At 42.6% G+C, this 19,013-nt stretch overlaps 1 protein-coding gene across 1 annotated transcript in view; it reads left to right on the top strand.

The window, feature by feature from the left end:
* LOC117454804 (glutamate receptor ionotropic, kainate 5-like) overlaps nt 1-19,013 on the top strand; it is a 403,890-nt gene that overhangs the window by 264,103 nt on the left and 120,774 nt on the right. The window contains exon 8 of the mRNA XM_034094000.1: nt 1,976-2,137. Within this exon, the coding sequence (XP_033949891.1) occupies nt 1,976-2,137 (162 nt within the window). The remainder of the gene's footprint in view (nt 1-1,975; nt 2,138-19,013) is intronic.

Genomic DNA, 19,013 nt, shown 5'->3' with positions numbered 1-19,013 from the left:
CCAAACGAAAATATCTTCCTCCATACTACTTTGATCATTTGCTCCGCTGATAATCAATCAGATCGATCCAGAGAAGAGGAAACTTTCAAGGCCTTTTTCTCAAAATGATGACTCGGTGACAGTCATTATATAATGTGACATATTTTGCTTAATATTTGGAGTTCAACAACAATCCTGATATCATTAGAAAGCTAGGAATCTCCTCTTTCCAGCAGTGTATACAACTCACAATGTGTCTTCGGGTCAATGCGACTGATTTCGATGGAGCAGGTCACTTTGCATTAGGTAAAATACAGCAGGCAGACATAACAGGAAGAATATGTACATTTTAATCCAATCAAATAGGACATTGTCACACCATTCAGAATTGAAGGGGAAAAACATAAAAGCATTGCACACAATTTAAACCAATCAATGTCGTTTAATTAACAAAGACAATCTGGTGTTTTTGAGTTGATGAGTAGTGGAGGTATCACTGTCAAATCAATCGACAGTAAGGAGAATACTTACTTCCGGGTGTACAATTCTCCGTTATCCAATGGGAATGGACGCTCACATTGCCTTTAAGGGCTGCCGACATAAATGGATACGGTGCTTCCATGAGCGTCAAATCCCGACGCAGATGGGAATACATTGCAATCAGTTGAAAGCTCTTTGCGTCCCTTTATGACGCTGAAGGAGCCTAGGAGCGTCACAACTGTACGCCACGGGACCCTGACCAAACGTCGCTCCTGGACGCTTAGGGAGTGAGAGTGTGTTGAATAAACACAAACAAAATACGAAAAAAGAGCAGAGTTGGAGAGAGCCAAAGACAATGCGGCCATCTTCACCGGCGCATATCACAGATGAAAGTGGTGGAGCGGGGAGGGTCAGTGGTTCAACCCCCAGCTCCTGAACTCGAAATGTTGAAGTTTTCTTGAGTAAGATCCTTTCCACTTAACTGCTCCTGATGGCCATCAGTGTGTGAGTGTGTGTAAATGTTTCCTTTCTGAGCAGGTGCACCTTATATGGCAGCATGTATGACTGGTGGATGGGTGAAGTCTCAATTGAATTGTGGGTGTGCTCGTGAACTCTTAGTTCCCCGGAGCCTCGCAGCCGGGTAACTGCGGAGCGCATCATTTGTGCATTCGATTAATTGCGCCGCATTTGCGCATTAGATGAGGCCCCCTCCGCAAGATGAGGCCCCACGCAGTCTGCGTGATCTGCGTGTAGGGAGGGGCGGGCCTGCCTGCATGGACTAAACCCCAAATGCTCCCAAAGGCAAATCCATGGGTTTGCCTTTATGTGAATAAGCATTGGAATAGATTATGAGCAGTTTGGATGGCAGCCCCGCCCTCAGTGTGTGAGTGTGTGTATGAATGGTGTTAGCATGTGATGTAAAAGCAACTGTCTATAACCATTAACTATGTGAACAATCATGGTCATCAATCTTCTTTTGGGGTTTTCCCTTTCCTGTGTATGTTCTTTAGGTTTTTGTGCATGTAAATGGTCTGAACTTATATGAATGGCTCCGTGGTGGATATGTATGTTGCAGCACCTGCTTCTCAACACAGTTGAAGCTGAATGTTTCATTGACAGCATATGTTTCACAAACCCTCAAAGGGCCGAGCAGCACTTTGATTCTGATTTGTTTCAACAGCAGAGCTCAGCGTGCACCCTCTCGCCTTCAGGAAATATTTGAAGTCTGCAGTCCAGCTTTTTAAAAAAACCTTTTTCTCTTGCAGTAATCCTGCTCTGAATTTAAAAAAATAACGTTGTGCTGGCTACAAAAGCAAACCCCAATCAAGCCTTTTGTTGTTTTCTGTCTTCATGTTTCTTGGTCTTTTCTTTCACCCTTCACCTTTCTGAGACGTCCTTCTCCCTGTGATCTCAAAGGGTTACGGTATCTCAAAACTCCAAATTGCACACATGAACAATATAAAACAGTCTGAAGATGCAGCTCATTGTTCCTCTCCTGTTTCCTCTTTGTCCTCAGGACTTCCCTCTGCTGCGGCTGGATGACGTGGTGGACGACCAGTCCAACATCCTGGGCTTCTCCATGCTGAACGGCACCCACCCTTTCTACCTGGAGTTCATCCGCAGCCTCAACCTCTCCTGGAGGGAAGGCTGCACCCTCAGCCCCTACCCCGGCCCCTCGGTGAATGATTACAATGGAAATTTCTGTTCAAGATTCAAATATTGTCATATGCAGAGTAGCTACAGTGTAGTTATGGCAATGAAAACCCTAAGTTCCATGTTGCAAGTTACCAATGTGCCGGTAAATGCGTAACAAGTCAACTATATATACATGTAATCTAAAAGTAAATGCTGTAAAGGAATACAGTTTATTGTAATATGAAATGAATTAAGTCATATTAAATGAATATGTGTAATGCAAATGAGTGCATAAAGTTATAAAGGCACTTCAGTGCTCAGGAGTTTAGCAGTCTCATAGCCTGTGGGACAGAAGTGTCCCTGAGTCCGGTGCACTGTTACACAGAGAGAGGTAGACCTTTAGGTTTACTGTTGGATTAAATACCAAACATGGCAGCTGCTGGGGTTTGCGAAATATTCCTAAAACTTTGATTTCAAACCTTAAGAACTTTTATCTTTTGTTTTTTGTGGTTATATGCCTGAAATAAGGCTTTTGGTTAAAACAAGCAGAAGAGATTTTAAAGTCTTGTTCCACAGCATAAAACATGTCAGTAAATACCCACAGGTGAATGTCTGAAGCTGCATTCACATGATATGTGATTTGCTCTCTGCGAGACTGTGAGGCTGGGCCTTTCAGTGAAAACAGCTTGATAGGTTTAGTTTCTATATTAGCTCATCTGCTAGCTTGCACCGCTACATATAGCTGTTATCAGATTGATTGGTTGAGTGTTGAAAAGTAACTAGGTCAAATTTGAAATCGTTGGAACTTTCAGCGTAGCTGTCGGGTAGCACTTTCTCCTAATCGGTCCCACTCTCTATAGAAAAACAACTGCAATGCCAGCGGAAGGCCCTTTCACTGCTTTTCCAGCATTAAGCTTCTATGTGTCTTATAAACAGTGAATCCTAACAAATGACTACCTAACGCAACCCAGTCTCACGGCATTTCGTGTTATAGTCACGACATTTAATCTATGGATTCGTGTTCACCAACACGTTTTTCCCCTTTTTTTCGTGTCACACAGAACGATTTTAAAAGCAATGTATTTCTATTGGTAGTATGTTTCGTGCCTGCAGCACGTCTTTTTGTCCGGTCGAGCCTTAGAAGACCGGAAGCTGTGGGGTTCATAAAAACATGTTCTTACTCAATATCAAGCCACGATTATTGTTTTTATTTAATTTTTTTCAAAATATTTTTGTTGGCTTTTTGACAGACATCACAATGGCAATACAGTAGGTACACATGTATAGAAGATGGTCTGTAGGAAAATTAAATAGTTACCTCACCCCTCCCTCCCACCCCCCACCCTCACCCCTATGGGCTATGATCACATTATAAACAAGACATAAATCAAAAAGTTACAAAACATAAAACGCCAGCATCAAAAAAGAAAGAAAAAAAAGAAAAGAGGGGTAGAAATTACATGAAATACAAAGACCAATAACTTTAAATTACATAAAAATACGGATGCTTCTTCATGTTAATAGTCAGTAAAAATAAATACCAGGGAAATAACGGTACTGCAAGTTACATGAGGAAACAGAGAAGACAAAAAAAGTAATGGTCAATGTATTAGGGAGTAAAGGAAAGGGGGAAGTGAAGGTCTCTCCCCCCCCCACCGGGTTCACTCACACCTCATCAGCATCAGGGTTGATTGTAAGGTCATTGATTAGCAGAAGTAAGGGAGTCCAGGTCTTATGAAAGAGTGTCAGGGATCCTTGTAGTGAAAATCGTATCTTTTCGAGATTAATACACTGTAATAGTTCCTGTATCCACCTGTCATGTGTGGGTGGGGAGACGTGCTTCCACTTAAGAAGAATGGAACAGGGTTGTGAAGGCGATGACCCGCTGGGTCGTGGTGGGCATGTTCTGTGTTGGGGGGACGCCGAACAAGGCAGTTAGAGGGTTACGGGGTATGGGTGTGTTAAGGGCCTGCTCAAGGGTTTTGAAAATACTAGACCAGAAGGCATTCAGGCTGGGGCATGACCAAAACATATGTGTGTGATTGGCAGGAGATTGCTTGCATCTGTTACAGGCATCGCTTCTAAGAGGAAATATTTTGGCTAGTTTAGCATTGGTAAAGTGAGCCCTGTGGAGCACCTTACACTGCATTAGACCATGCCTAGCACATATAGATGAGGTTTGCACCAAACGAAGAATGTCCCTCCACTTACTGTTAGATATGTCTACACCCAACTCACCCTCCCAGGACTCTTTTATAGATGTAGTAGAGGCTAGGTCAAAGGAGGCAAGTTTCCCATAAATAGTAGATAGCAGCCTTTTTTGGTCACAATCAATGGTGAGAAACTGGTCAATTCCTGACTCAGGGGGGCGGTTGGGAAAATGGGGAAATTGCTTTTGAGCAAAATGCCTAATTTGGAAGAAGCAGAAAAGATGACTGTTTGGCAGGTGATATTTGGCTGACAAGGATGCAAAGTCAGAGAAAACCCCATCCTTGTAAAGACTACTGATTGTGACAAGCCCGTTGGCAGCCCACATTCGGAAGGTGGGTTCCGAGCAGGATGGAGAGAATGAGTGATTATTTAAAATCGGAGCTTGGATTGAGGCTCTGTGTAAGCCATGTTGCCTTCTGAATTGAAGCCACATCTTAATAGTACTGGTAACAATTGGGTTGACTGAGATTTTGTGCGTCATTACGGGAAGTTTGGAGTGTAAGGAGCTAGAGGAGGAGGAGATCTCCATGTGAACCCATGGTGGGCTGGAGTTAGGAGTCTTGGGGCCAGTTCAGTAAAGGAGTCGGTTAATATTAGAGGGCCAGTAGTAGTGACGGAAGTTCGAGAGTGCCAAGCCGCCCTCTGACTTGGGGAGCTCAAGAATTGATTTTTTAAGACGGGCGGGTTTGTCTTCCCAAATGAACGCATTTAGTTGACTGTCAAGACTGGTGAAAAAAGATGTATTGATGCAAATTGGGATATGCTGGAAGAGATATAAGAACTTCGGCAGAATTACCATTTGAATAAGATTGACACGGCCAACAAGGGATAAGGGAAGGGAAGACCACCGAGATAGATCCGATTTGCATTTAGCTAAGAGTGGTTGAACATTTTTGGGAAACAGATCTTCAGTGATGGACACCCCAATGGCTAAATTAAACAATAGGGGAGAAAGCGGGCAGCCCTGGCTTGTCCCACGTTGGAGAGGGAAGGCAGACGATTGAATGCCATTTGTGTTTACCGATGCAGAAGGGGAGGCGTATCAAAGTTTAATCCAAGAAATACATTTGGAGTCAAAGCCACATTTTTCTAAAATGAAGAACAAGTAGCTCCACTCCACCCTATCAAAAGCTTTTTCCGCATCTATGACTTCGGGGACATTGGACGGGGGCGAGAAAATAATATTAAGTAGCCTCCTGGTATTGAAGAAAGAGTGTCTCCCTATCATAAAGCCTGTTTGGTCAAGCGGAACTATAGAAGGTATCACGAGTTGGAGGCGGAGGGACAACATCTTAGCCAGTATTTTACAATCAACATTTAGGAGGGAAATTGGTCTGTAGCTGCCACAAAAAGTAGGATCTTTATCCTTCTTCAATAGTAGAGAGATCAGTGGCGGCCGGCCCATAGGGGCGCTAGGGGCGCCGCCCCACCTCTTCCCACATACAAAAAAATATATAAAATAAAATATATATATATTTAATATTTTTATTTTTAATGAGCAAGGTAAATATCATACAATTGGTATCAGTAAAATGTATAATCTACAATAAAATATCGTTTAAAATTGTGTTATGATGTCTAAAGTTACTGATAAGTCACATGTTTCCTGCCTGGCCTTGCCCGTGGCATTAGTTTATCATTACCGGGCGCCGTGCAAGGAGCCCCCGAGCCAAACAGCAGCAACCAGCACGTTGCAAAAGTCTCAATAGTAAACTGTGCCGCCGAAACATAATTTCAGCCAATCAGCGTCGTCAAATATTTTGGTCACGGGGGCGCTCACGTTGGCGCCCACCTTGGCACCCACCTTGGCGCCCACGTTGCTTACGTTGACGTGAGTTGTTTTTTAGACTCGTGAGTAGTGCTGCGTACCTGGACTCACATTCAGGTTCAGGTCCGGACTCAAGTCCAGAGGTTCAGGTCCAGGTCCGGACTTATAAGTCCGGACCTGGACCCATGGCTTGTGTCAAGTTGTGTGAGTAACTAAAGTGAACTTATTGTGAGCTAATTATCAATTGAAAATTAACTCATAATCAACTCAAATGCAAACTCATCAGGTTTATTGTGCTCCCTTCCAACTTTCTCTACAAAGTACAAATGTGCCACTTAGTCTACAAATGACTTATGACAGCAACTACAGTGAACTACTACAAAGTTTAAACATTTATTTCATTTACCAAACTAAAGTAACCAAACAGTCCCTGAGCTGAATGAGCCTAAATCCCTAAAACGTTGCTGAAAGGTAGAGTGTAGACCAGGGGTCGGCAACAGGCGGACCGCGGTCCGGATCCGGACCCAGATGCCGACCTATACGGACCCGGAGCTATAATCAATACATTAATAGGGGATTTTTCGGCGCCTCCCGCTTTTTTAACGCTGATTTGGGTGACTTGTGTAATTCGTGGAGAACCGAAGAGTTTTCGTTTTGGGGGTGGGGGGGAGGGAGTCAGTCCGACAGACGGACAACTTCTCACTTCAAAAAAGAAGAAGAAATCTAGACCGCAAAAATAATTAAACAAGCGAGTACCTGTTTTTCCTGGCCAAGGACAGGTTTATGAACACATCATTGGTTATTAAAATAACCAATGACCTCCTCATAGCCGCCGATTCAGGCCTCGTCAGCATCCTCATCCTCCTGGACATCTCCGCCGCATTCGACACAGTCTCCCACACTATCCTACTCAACCGCCTATCCGTCTACCTTGGCCTCTCTGGTACAGCTCTCTCCTGGTTCCATTCCTACCTCTCCAACAGGCAACAGTTTGTGACCATCGGAAAATCCAGCTCTCCCCCAGCCCCTGTGAACCAAGGTGTGCCGCAAGGTTCAGTGCTCGGCCCCCTTCTATTCAACATCTACATGCTCCCCCTCGGTGAAATCATCCGCCGACATGGTCTCAACTTTCACTCCTATGCCGACGACACCCAACTCTACATCAGTACCAATCCATCATCCCAGCTACCCCCACTGTCACTTGTCAACTGCCTCAGCGACATCCAAGCCTGGATGTCAAAAAATCTACTTAAACTCAACAATAACAAAACAGAGCTCATGGTTGTGGCCCCAAAAACACTGCTCCGGAAGGTTGGAGATCTGCTCCTCACCATCGACCCTTCCCCTGAGGTTCGCAGCCTGGGCGTCACTCTGGACTCTAGCCTCACCTTCAACTCCCACATCAGGTCTACTGTCTAAACTGCTTTCTTTCACCTACGAAACATCTCCAGACTCCGGCCCTCTCTCCCCGACCCCGTTGCAGAAACATTAATTCATACCTTCATCTCCTCTCGTCTGGACTACTGCAATGGAGTTCTGTTCGGGGTCACCAGCAAAGCCCTGGACAGGCTCCAGTACATCCAGAACTCTGCAGCCAGGCTCCTCACCCACACTAAGCCCTGGCAACACATCACCCCTACCCTCCTCCACCTTCACTGGCTCCCAGTCAAGTCACGCATCCAGTACAAACTCCTCCTGCTAACCTACAAATCTCTCCACTCCCTAGCCCCTCCATACATCTCTGACCTCCTTCAGCCCTACACCCCCTCTCGTCACCTGCGGTCCTCTGACAAAGGGCTGCTCTCCATCCAGCGCTCCAAGCTGAAAACATTTGGCAACAGAGCCTTCAGTGTCGCAGCCCCCACCCTCTGGAATTCTCTGCCCTCTGCAATCAGGAATGCAGACACTCTGGACACCTTCAAAAAACACCTCAAACACCATCTGTTCACTCAGGCCTTTGGCCTCAACTAATTTACAGTCACTTATTTCCTGCTATTGCTCTGTATGTTTATTATTACCTTTTGTTTTGTTACTTCCCATTGTAAAGCGTCCTTGGGTTTCGTGAAAGGCGCTATATAAATTGAAATTATTATTATTATTATTATTATTAACACGAGCGTAACGTGTCTGTTTTCACGTGGTATATGTCAACCCAGTCTCACGGCATTTCGTGTTCACCAACACGATTTTTAATCTATTGATTCGTGTTCACCAACACGATTTGCCCCTTTTTGTCGTGTTGCACAGCACGATTTTAAAAGCAATGTATTTCTACTGCCTGCAGCACGTCTTTTTCTCCGGTCGGGTTGTGGGAGACCGGAAGCTGTGTGGTTCATAAAAACATGTTCTTACTCAATATCAAGCCACAATTATTGCTTTTATTTTAAATCGTATAATTTCGGACTTTTGTTGCCGTCTGTGAGGAAAATAAATGGGGCTCAGAGCCTCAGGATACTGAAATCTGTATTTTTAAATATTTTTTCCTTCTAATTTGTTATTCTTTTCAAAATAACACACTGTGATTTACTCACCAATAACACACAATTATCCTTGCTTTTATTTATTGGTTTAATTCCATAATCTCGGGCTTTTTTGTTGTCCGTCAGGAACTGAATTTCAAAATAAAAATAACCGGAAACAGACGTAGGCCTATAAGGGACATTTCGAGCATCATTGCGATTGTCAACATTTCTGAGTTTAGGATGGCCGAAGACACTACACTACCCATAATCCCCAGCTATCGTTTAGGACTATAGTTCCCGTAAGGTTACGCAGAGCGTAAAACAGCTGTGTGAAATGGAACGAAACCACGCCAGACTATCCAAAACTGGAATCGAACACCCTCCCAGAACTACACATGCTGTCTATTGTGTTTCGCAAAATGTTCTATGGGACGTCTCTTCTGAACGTTTTCGTTTTTCCCACAATTAGAAGTTGCCAGTATTAAACACATTGGTGTTATCAAATGTAAAACATATAATTAATAAATGGGTGAAAATCGCTTGTGTCCATAATGCGCAGCATTAATATATACCCACATGACAGCTCATTACTACTTTGTAATTCTACTCCACTACAATTCAGAGGTTAACCTGGTATTTTTACTCCACTGCATTTATTTGAGTTACTTTGCAGATTCTGATTAATTATGTGAAATATAAACAACCCTTAAATCAGACTTTAGTTACACCTGAGTAAAATTCAGGTAAGGTGATTGTCAAGTGCCAACAATCAGGAGAGATATTTGATAGTTGGTGCTTGAGAAGACTAAACATGTATCTGCAATTGACATGAATGGAAACAAGTAATAAAGTATATTCATTACTCGTTATTCTCTACTAATAGTTAATTAAAGACTGTATAGTATGGCTATTTTGCACATCCCTTTCAAGATTTTCAAATGTTTATTGACATATCATACACAACTATGGTGTAGTTATGCAATGAATGAAAAACTTGGGTCACAGGTTCCTCAACAGTGCATTACAAGACATCTATCAATATGTGTGTACCTCCACCATTAAACTGTCATATTCTGCACATTTCTTATTCTATCTACATACATAAGAGTATAATTAATGTGTATAATATCAGTTAAAATAAGTGCTTCAACATAGTTAACATTGCAGGAAAGCAATATATTAGACGTTAAGTACTTTGTCAGGCTTAATATTTATCTGTAGATAGATACCCCCAAAGACCTTAATCTGTTATTTAATGTTTAAATAAAGGTTAATCCGTTTTTCTGTTTTGCACCTCCTCCTATTAATATCTTTGTACATCCTGCACTAAACTGTTTTATTGTAGAGATCACTTATAGTATCTTCTTGATTTTTATATTCTATATTTCTATATTTATACTTTCCCCCTATGAAAGTATGTACTCTAAATATTTTTTTAATCAAATATAACACATAAAAACAATAATTCAATAACGTGCTTTAACCACTAGGAGGTGCACACAAGGTACACACAGCCATAATAACTTTGTATTATTAGTGTGTATGTACAACATCTGAAGATGTATAGTTTTATGCATGCTTTCACATCATTTTACAGCATATTGCTATACTATTTCAGACTCAGTATTTACATTCTTACATTCAAAGAAAATCAGTAATATCTTTAAAAACTACAGTCCTTTTCTATCAGCTGTGCACCGTTATGGTGTAAATATAACCTATCTATGAATTAGATCAAATGTAAAAGTCAGCCGAATTAGTGTTGATACTGCAAGGAGACGTATTGTGTGAAGAGAAATTGAAGATGTTGTTTAATTGTTGATATATTTATGATCCACGTCAAGTATTCAGTTTCGGCGGCATTTCTTCCAGTTTTTCCAAAGGTCTTCTCATCAGGGCTCACTAAATAAAGAACTACGGCAGATCTGTAATATGTAATGCAGCCGAACCGTGTATTACAATGCCGTTATGTGATGACTTTCAAAGAGAAAAGCAAGAGCACTCGGAATTAAGTATTATTTTATTCTTTTAAAATGTTTTCCGGATTTCATATAATATAAACACCAAATCCCAGCATGCATTGCGGCTAACACATCCAATCAGCGAGCTTAAAACCATAGCTGAGGATCTTGGGTAATCGCTCGAAATGCCTACGTCTGTTTCCGGTTATATTTATTTTGAAATTCAGTTCCTGACGGACGCCAAAAAAGTCCGAGATTATGGAATTAAACCAATAAATAAAAGCAAGGATAATTGTGTGTTATTGGTGAGTAAATAACAGTGTGTTATTTTGAAAAGAATAACAAATTAGAAGGAAAACAAGATTTAAAAAATACAGATTTCAGTATCCTGAGGCTCTGAGCCCCATTTATTTTCCTCACAGACGGCAACAAAAGTCCGAAATTATACGATTTAAAATAAAAGCAATAACTGTGGCTTGATATTGAGTAAGAACATGTTTTTATGAACCACACAGCTTCCGGTCTTCCTCGACCCGACCGGAGAAAAAGACGTGCTTGCAAACACATTAGGCTACCAGTAGAAATACATTGCTTTTAAAATCGTGCTGTGCAACACGACAAAAAGGGGCAAATCGTGTGGGTGAACACGAATCAATAGATTAAAAATCGTGTTGGTGAACACGAAATGCCGTGAGACTGGGTTGTATATGTCTCGTCTGAAAGGAGTGCTGAGCACCGGAACGCCGCTCCAGCCCTTACAATATTGCAATACCCATAAGGAGCCGTATACATGCCGCAGTGTTTGCGTGGCTGTGTCTTTAGTTGTAAGCACAGTGGCGATCTGTTGTTATTAGCATCTGGTTAGCTAGCTATGCTAACGAATTTAAAGAGCTTTTCTACAACCAGGTGGAAGAGAGCTCTCTCCTGAGAGGCTCAAATAACCTCAGCTCAGTGAGGTTAAGGCACACCTTGATATGATCATTATAGTTATTAATGAGACTAAATGAAAAACAGGTATAAAATACTATATGACCGCAACAAAAAAGTTGTTAAAAATAACAAGAATAGAGTTTAAAAGGGGAGTGATTTGTAAAATATCCAAAAAGGAAAATATGCTACAGTTCTGTTTCATATGGGTGTTGAGAGATGTATCCATAGATCTCTTCATGTTGCTCTCAAAGTGCACCACATTGATGCATTTAACTTCAATATTTAAACATTACACATATCCACAGTATTTAAGTAATGTTAATTGACAATAAATATTGTTGTTTTTGAATTGTACTTTCTTTATTTGATTGGCAGTCAGTTGTTGATTACATGCAGACGTTGATAAAGCTACAGGTCACTTCAATATATATCACACTAATTCATGAAGCAACTTAGACATTTTGATGTTCCGGACCTTTGCATGGGGACATTTTCTCTAACTGGACCTCATTGAATTTTAGTTCCCTGGTGTAGACTATACGCATTACACTGTTACACACCTACTATACAGTATAGGCTACACTGTAGTGACTGTACAGTCAGAGTGTACTGTACTGTCTGTGCACCATGTCTTTTCTACAACTCTACATGTGTACATTATACAGTACATACATAGTGATGTACATACATACTGTTAGAAATTAAAATCAATGTTGATAAGGCGTAATTTTGAATTAAATACACTAATTTAAATCAGTTTTATTCTGAAAAAACCGGAAGTTCACACTATTAACGTAATACTTTTATTCTGAAAATTCTTCACTTCCGGTTAGCATTAGCATGTGGCGAAATGCTACGTTTTCAAACCGTGAATCGAAGGTGAAATTACATGTGATGTTGTACACTGAGCACACTGGGATTAGCAATAATTTATTGACACTGAATAACGTTTAGCAGGGAATGTTTAAATAACCACAGACACCAGAATATACGTAAGTGCTAGTTTTTTTGCGAGTCCAAGTACCGGTTCGGCGTACCGGTACGCAGCACTACTCGTGAGTGACCAAGGTGACGCAGTAGTTGGATGAGAATGGCTTCGTGCGCAGGTGCACCAGAAAGGCATGGCTAGCTGGATGCAAACAAGTAAATGCTGTCTTTTGTTTCCCATGCTTGCTCTTCAAACAGCCGGGGACAGATACGATCTGTTCAGAAATTAGTCAAAAGTTAAACAAGTACAAACCACAGACCGTCTGTGTCATGGAGAATACAGTCGCTGGTTTATTTATGTCTGTATAGGCCGTTGTTGTGAGTGTGGACGGTCGGAGCATATATAACGTTAGCTTAGCCAAGCTCCATTTAGAAAGCACACATTTAAAAAGGGTTTTTCGCCTGCCGTCTGTCTGCAGACTTGTCAAAGCATTAATTCATGGTTTTTACTAACTGGTATCAGAATGTTGTTACTTTGGCATAATTTTGAAACGTGTATGACAATTAAATCACGGTAAAATATGTTCATCTTGTTGTAGTTGTAGCCCCCTTGCCAGCAATTATTTCTATAGTTTAGCATACTCAGCCCGACTCAGCCTGGTTGTTCCTGGCCCTAGAACCACGATTTTATGGGGCCAGAAAAACTGTGAATTAGGACCCGCTACCCGGTACTAGGCCAAGTGGAAACGCAACCAAATACGGGCCCCGCACGGCTCGGCACTGTCTGTGTCATGGCGAATACAGTCGCTGGTTTATTTATGTCTATAGACCGTTGTTATGAGTGTGGAGTGAGCATATACAACGTTAGCTTAGCCTGGTCGACCCAATCTCCATTCAGAAAACAAGCATTCTAAAAGGTTTTTCGCCTGCCATCTGTCTGCAGACTTGTCAAAGCATTAATTCATGGTTTTTACTAACCGGTATCAGTATGTTGTTACGTCGGCATCATTTAGAAACGTGTATTACAATTTAATCACGGTAAAATATGTTCATTTTGTTGTAGTTGTAGCTCCCGAGCGCGTCTTGTTTGAATGATGCGAGTAAACACAGCTGGCAGCCGCGGTGAAACTCGAGCGACTAGAGCGATGCGATAGGAGCGTTTAGAGCAAAGCGATCGCATCGCGTCCAGTCTGAAGCGAGCTCCGCGCTGCACTGGAAACGCGCCATTACATCACCAGAAGTCCTAATTTAAGGGGTCATTTCTCCCAAAAAAATTTGTTTTACTCACTATATCAACAGCCCCACCAAATTTTTTTTCCACCAGCCGCCACTGAGAGAGATGGATGCCATGGTCAGGGTTTGAGGTAATCTGCCTTCGTTAAGGGAATCATTATACATCCTTGCTATAATTGGGGCCAAAAGAAACGAATACGCCTTGTAAAATTTGACTGTGAAGCCGTCTGGACCAGGGGATTTCCCATTTTGCATAGATTTGATGGCTTCCTGTATCTCTAAAGTGGAAATGGGGTCCCCCATTCCGCCTGCGTTAACTACGTCAAGGGGGGAAGTTAAGGAGTCAAGAGGATTTGGGTTTATTGTGCCAATTGTGGGGCATTCAGAAGTGTACAAATTATTATAAGATTCAAAGAAAGACTTATTTATTTCAATCGGGTCAGAGACTAAATTGCCTTCGGGCGACTTTACTTTGGGGATTAATCTGGAGGCGTTAACTGCCCGAGCCTGTTGAGCCAGAAGCCTCCCAGCCTTGTCCCCCTGTTCAAAAAAGCACAGCTTAGTTTGCCTCAGTTGTCTCTCCACTACGCTCGTCATTAAAAGGTCATGTTCCAAATGTAATAATATGCGTTTTTTTATATAAGGTCGGGGAGTTTTTTATATAAGGTCAATTCGGAGAAGTTCTTCCAAAATTGCCGACAGCCGAACCCTTTCATCCTTTCTTATTTTGGAAACATACGATATAACCTGCCCACGAACATAGGCTTTGAGAGCCTCCCACACTGTTCCACAACTTACGTCAGCAGTGTCATTAATTTCGATATATAAACGAGTCTGTGAATTAACAAAGTCCTTAAACTTGTCATCTGACAGCAGGTGGGAACTGAACCTCCACAACTTAGCGGGAGTAACACTAAGAGGGAAGTGGATGTCAATTGATACAGGGGCGTGATCTGAGGTGGCTATAGGATGGTATTGACACGCGCTGGCAAGGTGTAGCAAGCTGTCATCGAGCAGAAAAAAATCTATTCGCGAGAATGTGTGGTGGATGTGTGAGAAAAAAGAGAAAGCTTTACTTTGAGGTTTTTTAAATCTCCAAGGGTCTGAGATTCCTAATTGTGCTGCATAATTTGAGACTACATTAGCGGATTTTGAGAGAGTGCCAAGTTTATAGTCTAGCAGGAAGGGCCCTCAGATTTTGAGATACCCCTACCCGAGGTAGAACAAATGACAACAATGATTTTTCTTATCTTTAGGGTTTCCCATTAATGAAATTGATTATTGTCACATTTTATTTTGGGAGAAAAAAGGTTTTTTTGGTTGTTCTTTAGAACTAACCCAATCCCTAAAAAAGAGCCAAATTAGACCAGGCCGAATGGGAATGGTGACTAAAAAGCGCATAACTTGAGAATGGCCACTCTTTTCCTCCTCAGATTTGCTGAGGTATGAACCAGGTGGCTGTCCTACATAACCAAATTGTCAGACAATTATTTAACTAAATTATGAAAATACTGAATTATAGTCCTGTAGACTTAGCTTTAGTTTAGACGGAAATTGTACTTTTGGTGATAGGAAAATAGGACTCAATCACTTTTCTCTCATTTATCAGAAAAACAGAAATCCCTAAAAAATACACCATTACTGAATTGTCTAGGGTGCTGTTGAACACTAACCAGTAGTTGTATGGAAATATCTGGTACAGTTCTATTGCAAATGAAATTGCTTTAGACATAGGCCTACCTCTTCTCTGATACAGTCAAACTCCGAATAGGGGATAAGTGGCACAATAGCCAATAAGTTAAGAATGCTCACTCTGATGGTCATTATATTTGGAGAGGGAAATACCAGGTGGCTGAACTACATCACCAAATAGTCAGAATAAGAGTCACCCTATACAATAAAGTGTATTAGTTCTAAATTGCAAGCCTCTAAAACATAGGTGTAAATAGTACAGGTTTTATTGAAACTGGAACCTTAATTCAAAGTACAGTATACAAATCATCAAATAATTCTGTGAGAGGTCAAGTATAGAGATACTAGAATATAATGTGAAATGTCAGGTTCCTCAGAAACGTTAGGGGACACATGTTGACATTCTGCACAGCAGGTGCAGAACTCCTACAGGGAAGGCCAACAGAGAGGCACTGGCACTTTCCACTCTCTCCACACTTTGCATCTTTGCAATGCAAGTGAGTACTGTCTCTCACTTCTGTAGGTGCTGGGGGGTTTTGTAAATAGCACTGGTTGAATGGCCCCATCTCTGACAATCCACCCCCTGCCCACAGGACTCCAGAACAAGGGTTTGGGTTCGGGCTGTGACACCATATCGCTGTCTGAAACATTGCTCTGTACATGTTGTTGAAATGCATCCTCTGTTGGTGGCAGATTTGCATCTGCATCTGTTGTTGATGCAGTTATGAACCTCAGTTCATCCAAGTTTGTGCACATCAGTCCAATGTCCTTTTTCTTTATAGCAGAAGGGCAAATTCTCTTGCGACTGGCAAAGACTCTTCCAAGCTGGCAGAGAGTCCAAAATGGGCCAGATCTTTGAGCTCGCTGAGATGGGTCTTGAGTTTGGTGAATGCTGTGTCTTTCCGATTTTGTACAAACGACTTGTTGTGCCACAGCCAGTGAGTGCACGACATGCTGGTAGACAGTTAGACATGTGGTTTCCGCCCAGCTTCAGGACCATCTCCAACTAAACGGCCTCTTTGAGAAATTCCAGTCCGGTTTCCGTTCCGCCCACAGCACTGAAACAGCTCTGGTCAGGGTCACAAACGACCTGCTGATGCTGATTGTCTTTCCTATTCTGTACAAACTACTTGTTGTGTCACAGCCAGTGAGTGCACGACATGCTGGGAGACAGTTAGACATGTATTTTCTAGGGATGCACGATATTGTTTTTTTGAAACCGATACTGATAACTTCCTGCTTCTCAAGACCGATACCGATAACCGATAGGGGCGCAATACAATAGTACTACACCCCATGACGCTGAAGTTGGTTTCCGATTAAGAGCATCCGATTCGGCAGTTACGGGGAATGTTAAGGGACATTTAATTTACAGCGCTGAGCGAACAATCCTCCGTGTTTGAACCTCTTAAATCGATGCATAGCCGATTTATTTGGACTGGATTATCCCAGAGTCTAAAGATTATTTATAACACAGTTTCAGATTTGTGAAACCTTTATTCTATTTGTGAAAATACAAATACAGGTGGAAGGCTGAGGTTGCTGCAGCAGGCCAGGATCAGAATCAGAGAGTGAACCCAGCTGGGCAAGCCTTTATGCCTTCTTGTATTTTCACTAGGGCTGTCAGTCGATTAAAATAGTTCATCGCGATTAATCGCAAATTAATCGCACATTAATTATCGTGTGTGTGTGGTGTGTGTGTGTGTGTGTGTGTGTGTGTGTGTGTGTGTGTGTTGGATCGTTGGAGCTATGTGCGACTCAAGGCATATGCTCGAACGGGAGCTGCCTGGACGCTGCGATCATGTTGCACGCACTATCCGAGCTGAGTGTGCTGACTTCTCGTACAATGTCCCGCTGTCTGGCTTCCTGCATCAAGTCAAGTGCTCGGCACAGTTGTCGGCGAAATGTCGCTCCTCTGTTTTCATTTAAACAGCTCCTTATATCCGTTAGCGCAGCTAGCTAGCACCAGATGCTAACAACAACAATACACGTAAGGTCTCTCCCGGTCCTCCCGATGGCCAGTCGGTGCCTGCCGGTGAGCGTGGAAGTGTGGTCTGCAGCAAGCGGGCGGCAGGAGCGGGGCTGTCAGCATCAGCTTGTAGATGGTATTTTAAACTTGATGCGCTCTGAAACTACGGGGTGGCCGAGGACAAAAAATGCACATGCGTTAATCGCGTTATTAACGGTTATAAAGAATCTTTAGCCTCTCTGGGATAATCCAGTCCAAATAAATCGGCTATGCAGCGATTTAAGAGGTTCAAACACGGAGGATTGTTCGCTCAGCGCTGTAAATTAAATGTCCCTTAACTTTCCCCTTAACTGCCGAATCGGATGCTCTGAATCGGAAGCCGACTTCAGCGTCGTCTACACCCCTGCAATGTGTGTGAAAGACAATACACTTTACAGCATGTTTTTTTAAATTGAAGTTACGTTGGTGTTTGTGTTGGTTGTTGACGGCAGTGTGTGCCCCCTCTTGGTAAATGATTGCCGCCCCCATTTGATTTGTTCTAGAGCTGACCCTGGGTGCCACCCAGTGGTTTTCATCATCCATATACACCTCGTTTTCCATGGTTCGGAGAAAGACCTTGTCATCCACAGACAGGGCTGGTTTGTCGTCATCAGGTGTTTTTCGAAACACACTTTCTCCTAAACAATCTAAACTTCCATTAAGGACGTTTTCCAGGCTGTGAGATGGGGCTGGAAGATGATGCTTGGCTGGACCATTTTACCTCTCCTTCACCTGAATGCTGTTCGTACACGGCTTAAGAAAGGATGGGCGTCCATTTTGAAGGAAATGGGTCTTGTTGACATTGTTTGAATTGTAAGTCCCAATCAGGCATATTTACCCAACTATGACCCAGCCAAGGTCAAGGCGCTGGGCGTAGGGTGAGTCGTGAGGCCCGTTACACTGTTCATGCACCTTATGTAGACGCAGAATGTCTCTTCCGAGCAGAAGGAGAATAGGAGCATTGGTGTCGAGGGGAGAAATCTTGTCAGTCACCTGCCTGAGGTGTGGAAAATACTGTGTGATCTCCGGAGTGGGAATCTCTGACCTGTCGTCAGGCAAGTTGTTGCATTCCAACAGAGGAGGGAGTGCTGCTTTAGTTTTCCCATCAAGTGTCTCCACTATAATGCTGCATGCTTTTCTTCCTGCTGTCTCCACTTTGCCTGAGCATGTTGTTAGAGTATAGGGAGATGCATTGCCATTCAAGCCAAACAGATCGAAGAATTGTGATTTTGCTAACGGCCGATTACTTTGATCATCCAGCACTGCACACACTCGGTGTGACTTGTTGGGATAATCAGCCTGGTATACATTCACCAAGCAGATTTTCGAGCACGATCTGGGCTTGGGAGCACCACAGCAGATTTCTGTACACATGGAAGTTACTTCAGGTGGCCTTTGTCCTCCAGACTCGCGGCTTTGCTCATTCTCAGGTCTGAACATACCAAACGACCAAGGAGCTGGACCAGGATGCATGGCTGAGGTATGTTTGTCACTTTCGCACTCCTTTCATTTAAGTGTTGCCTCGCAATCTTTGGCAACATGCTTTGTGGATTCACAACATCAAAAGCAGATGGATTTCTCCTTTAAATAGGTTATTCTCTCATCAAGATGTCTTCCTCGAAACCAACGGCATTTTGACAGTGGATGAGGCTTGTTATGCACTGGGCATTGTTTGTCTGGCTCCTCTGTCTTGATAGCTGAGCTATACTGTGAGGCAGAAGCAGTCA

Source organism: Pseudochaenichthys georgianus, chromosome 11, assembly GCF_902827115.2.
Source record: "Pseudochaenichthys georgianus chromosome 11, fPseGeo1.2, whole genome shotgun sequence".
NCBI classification, from domain to species: domain Eukaryota; kingdom Metazoa; phylum Chordata; class Actinopteri; order Perciformes; family Channichthyidae; genus Pseudochaenichthys; species Pseudochaenichthys georgianus.
The sequence above is the reverse complement of the archived record's forward strand: the minus strand, read 5'-3'. Positions and strand labels throughout refer to the sequence as shown.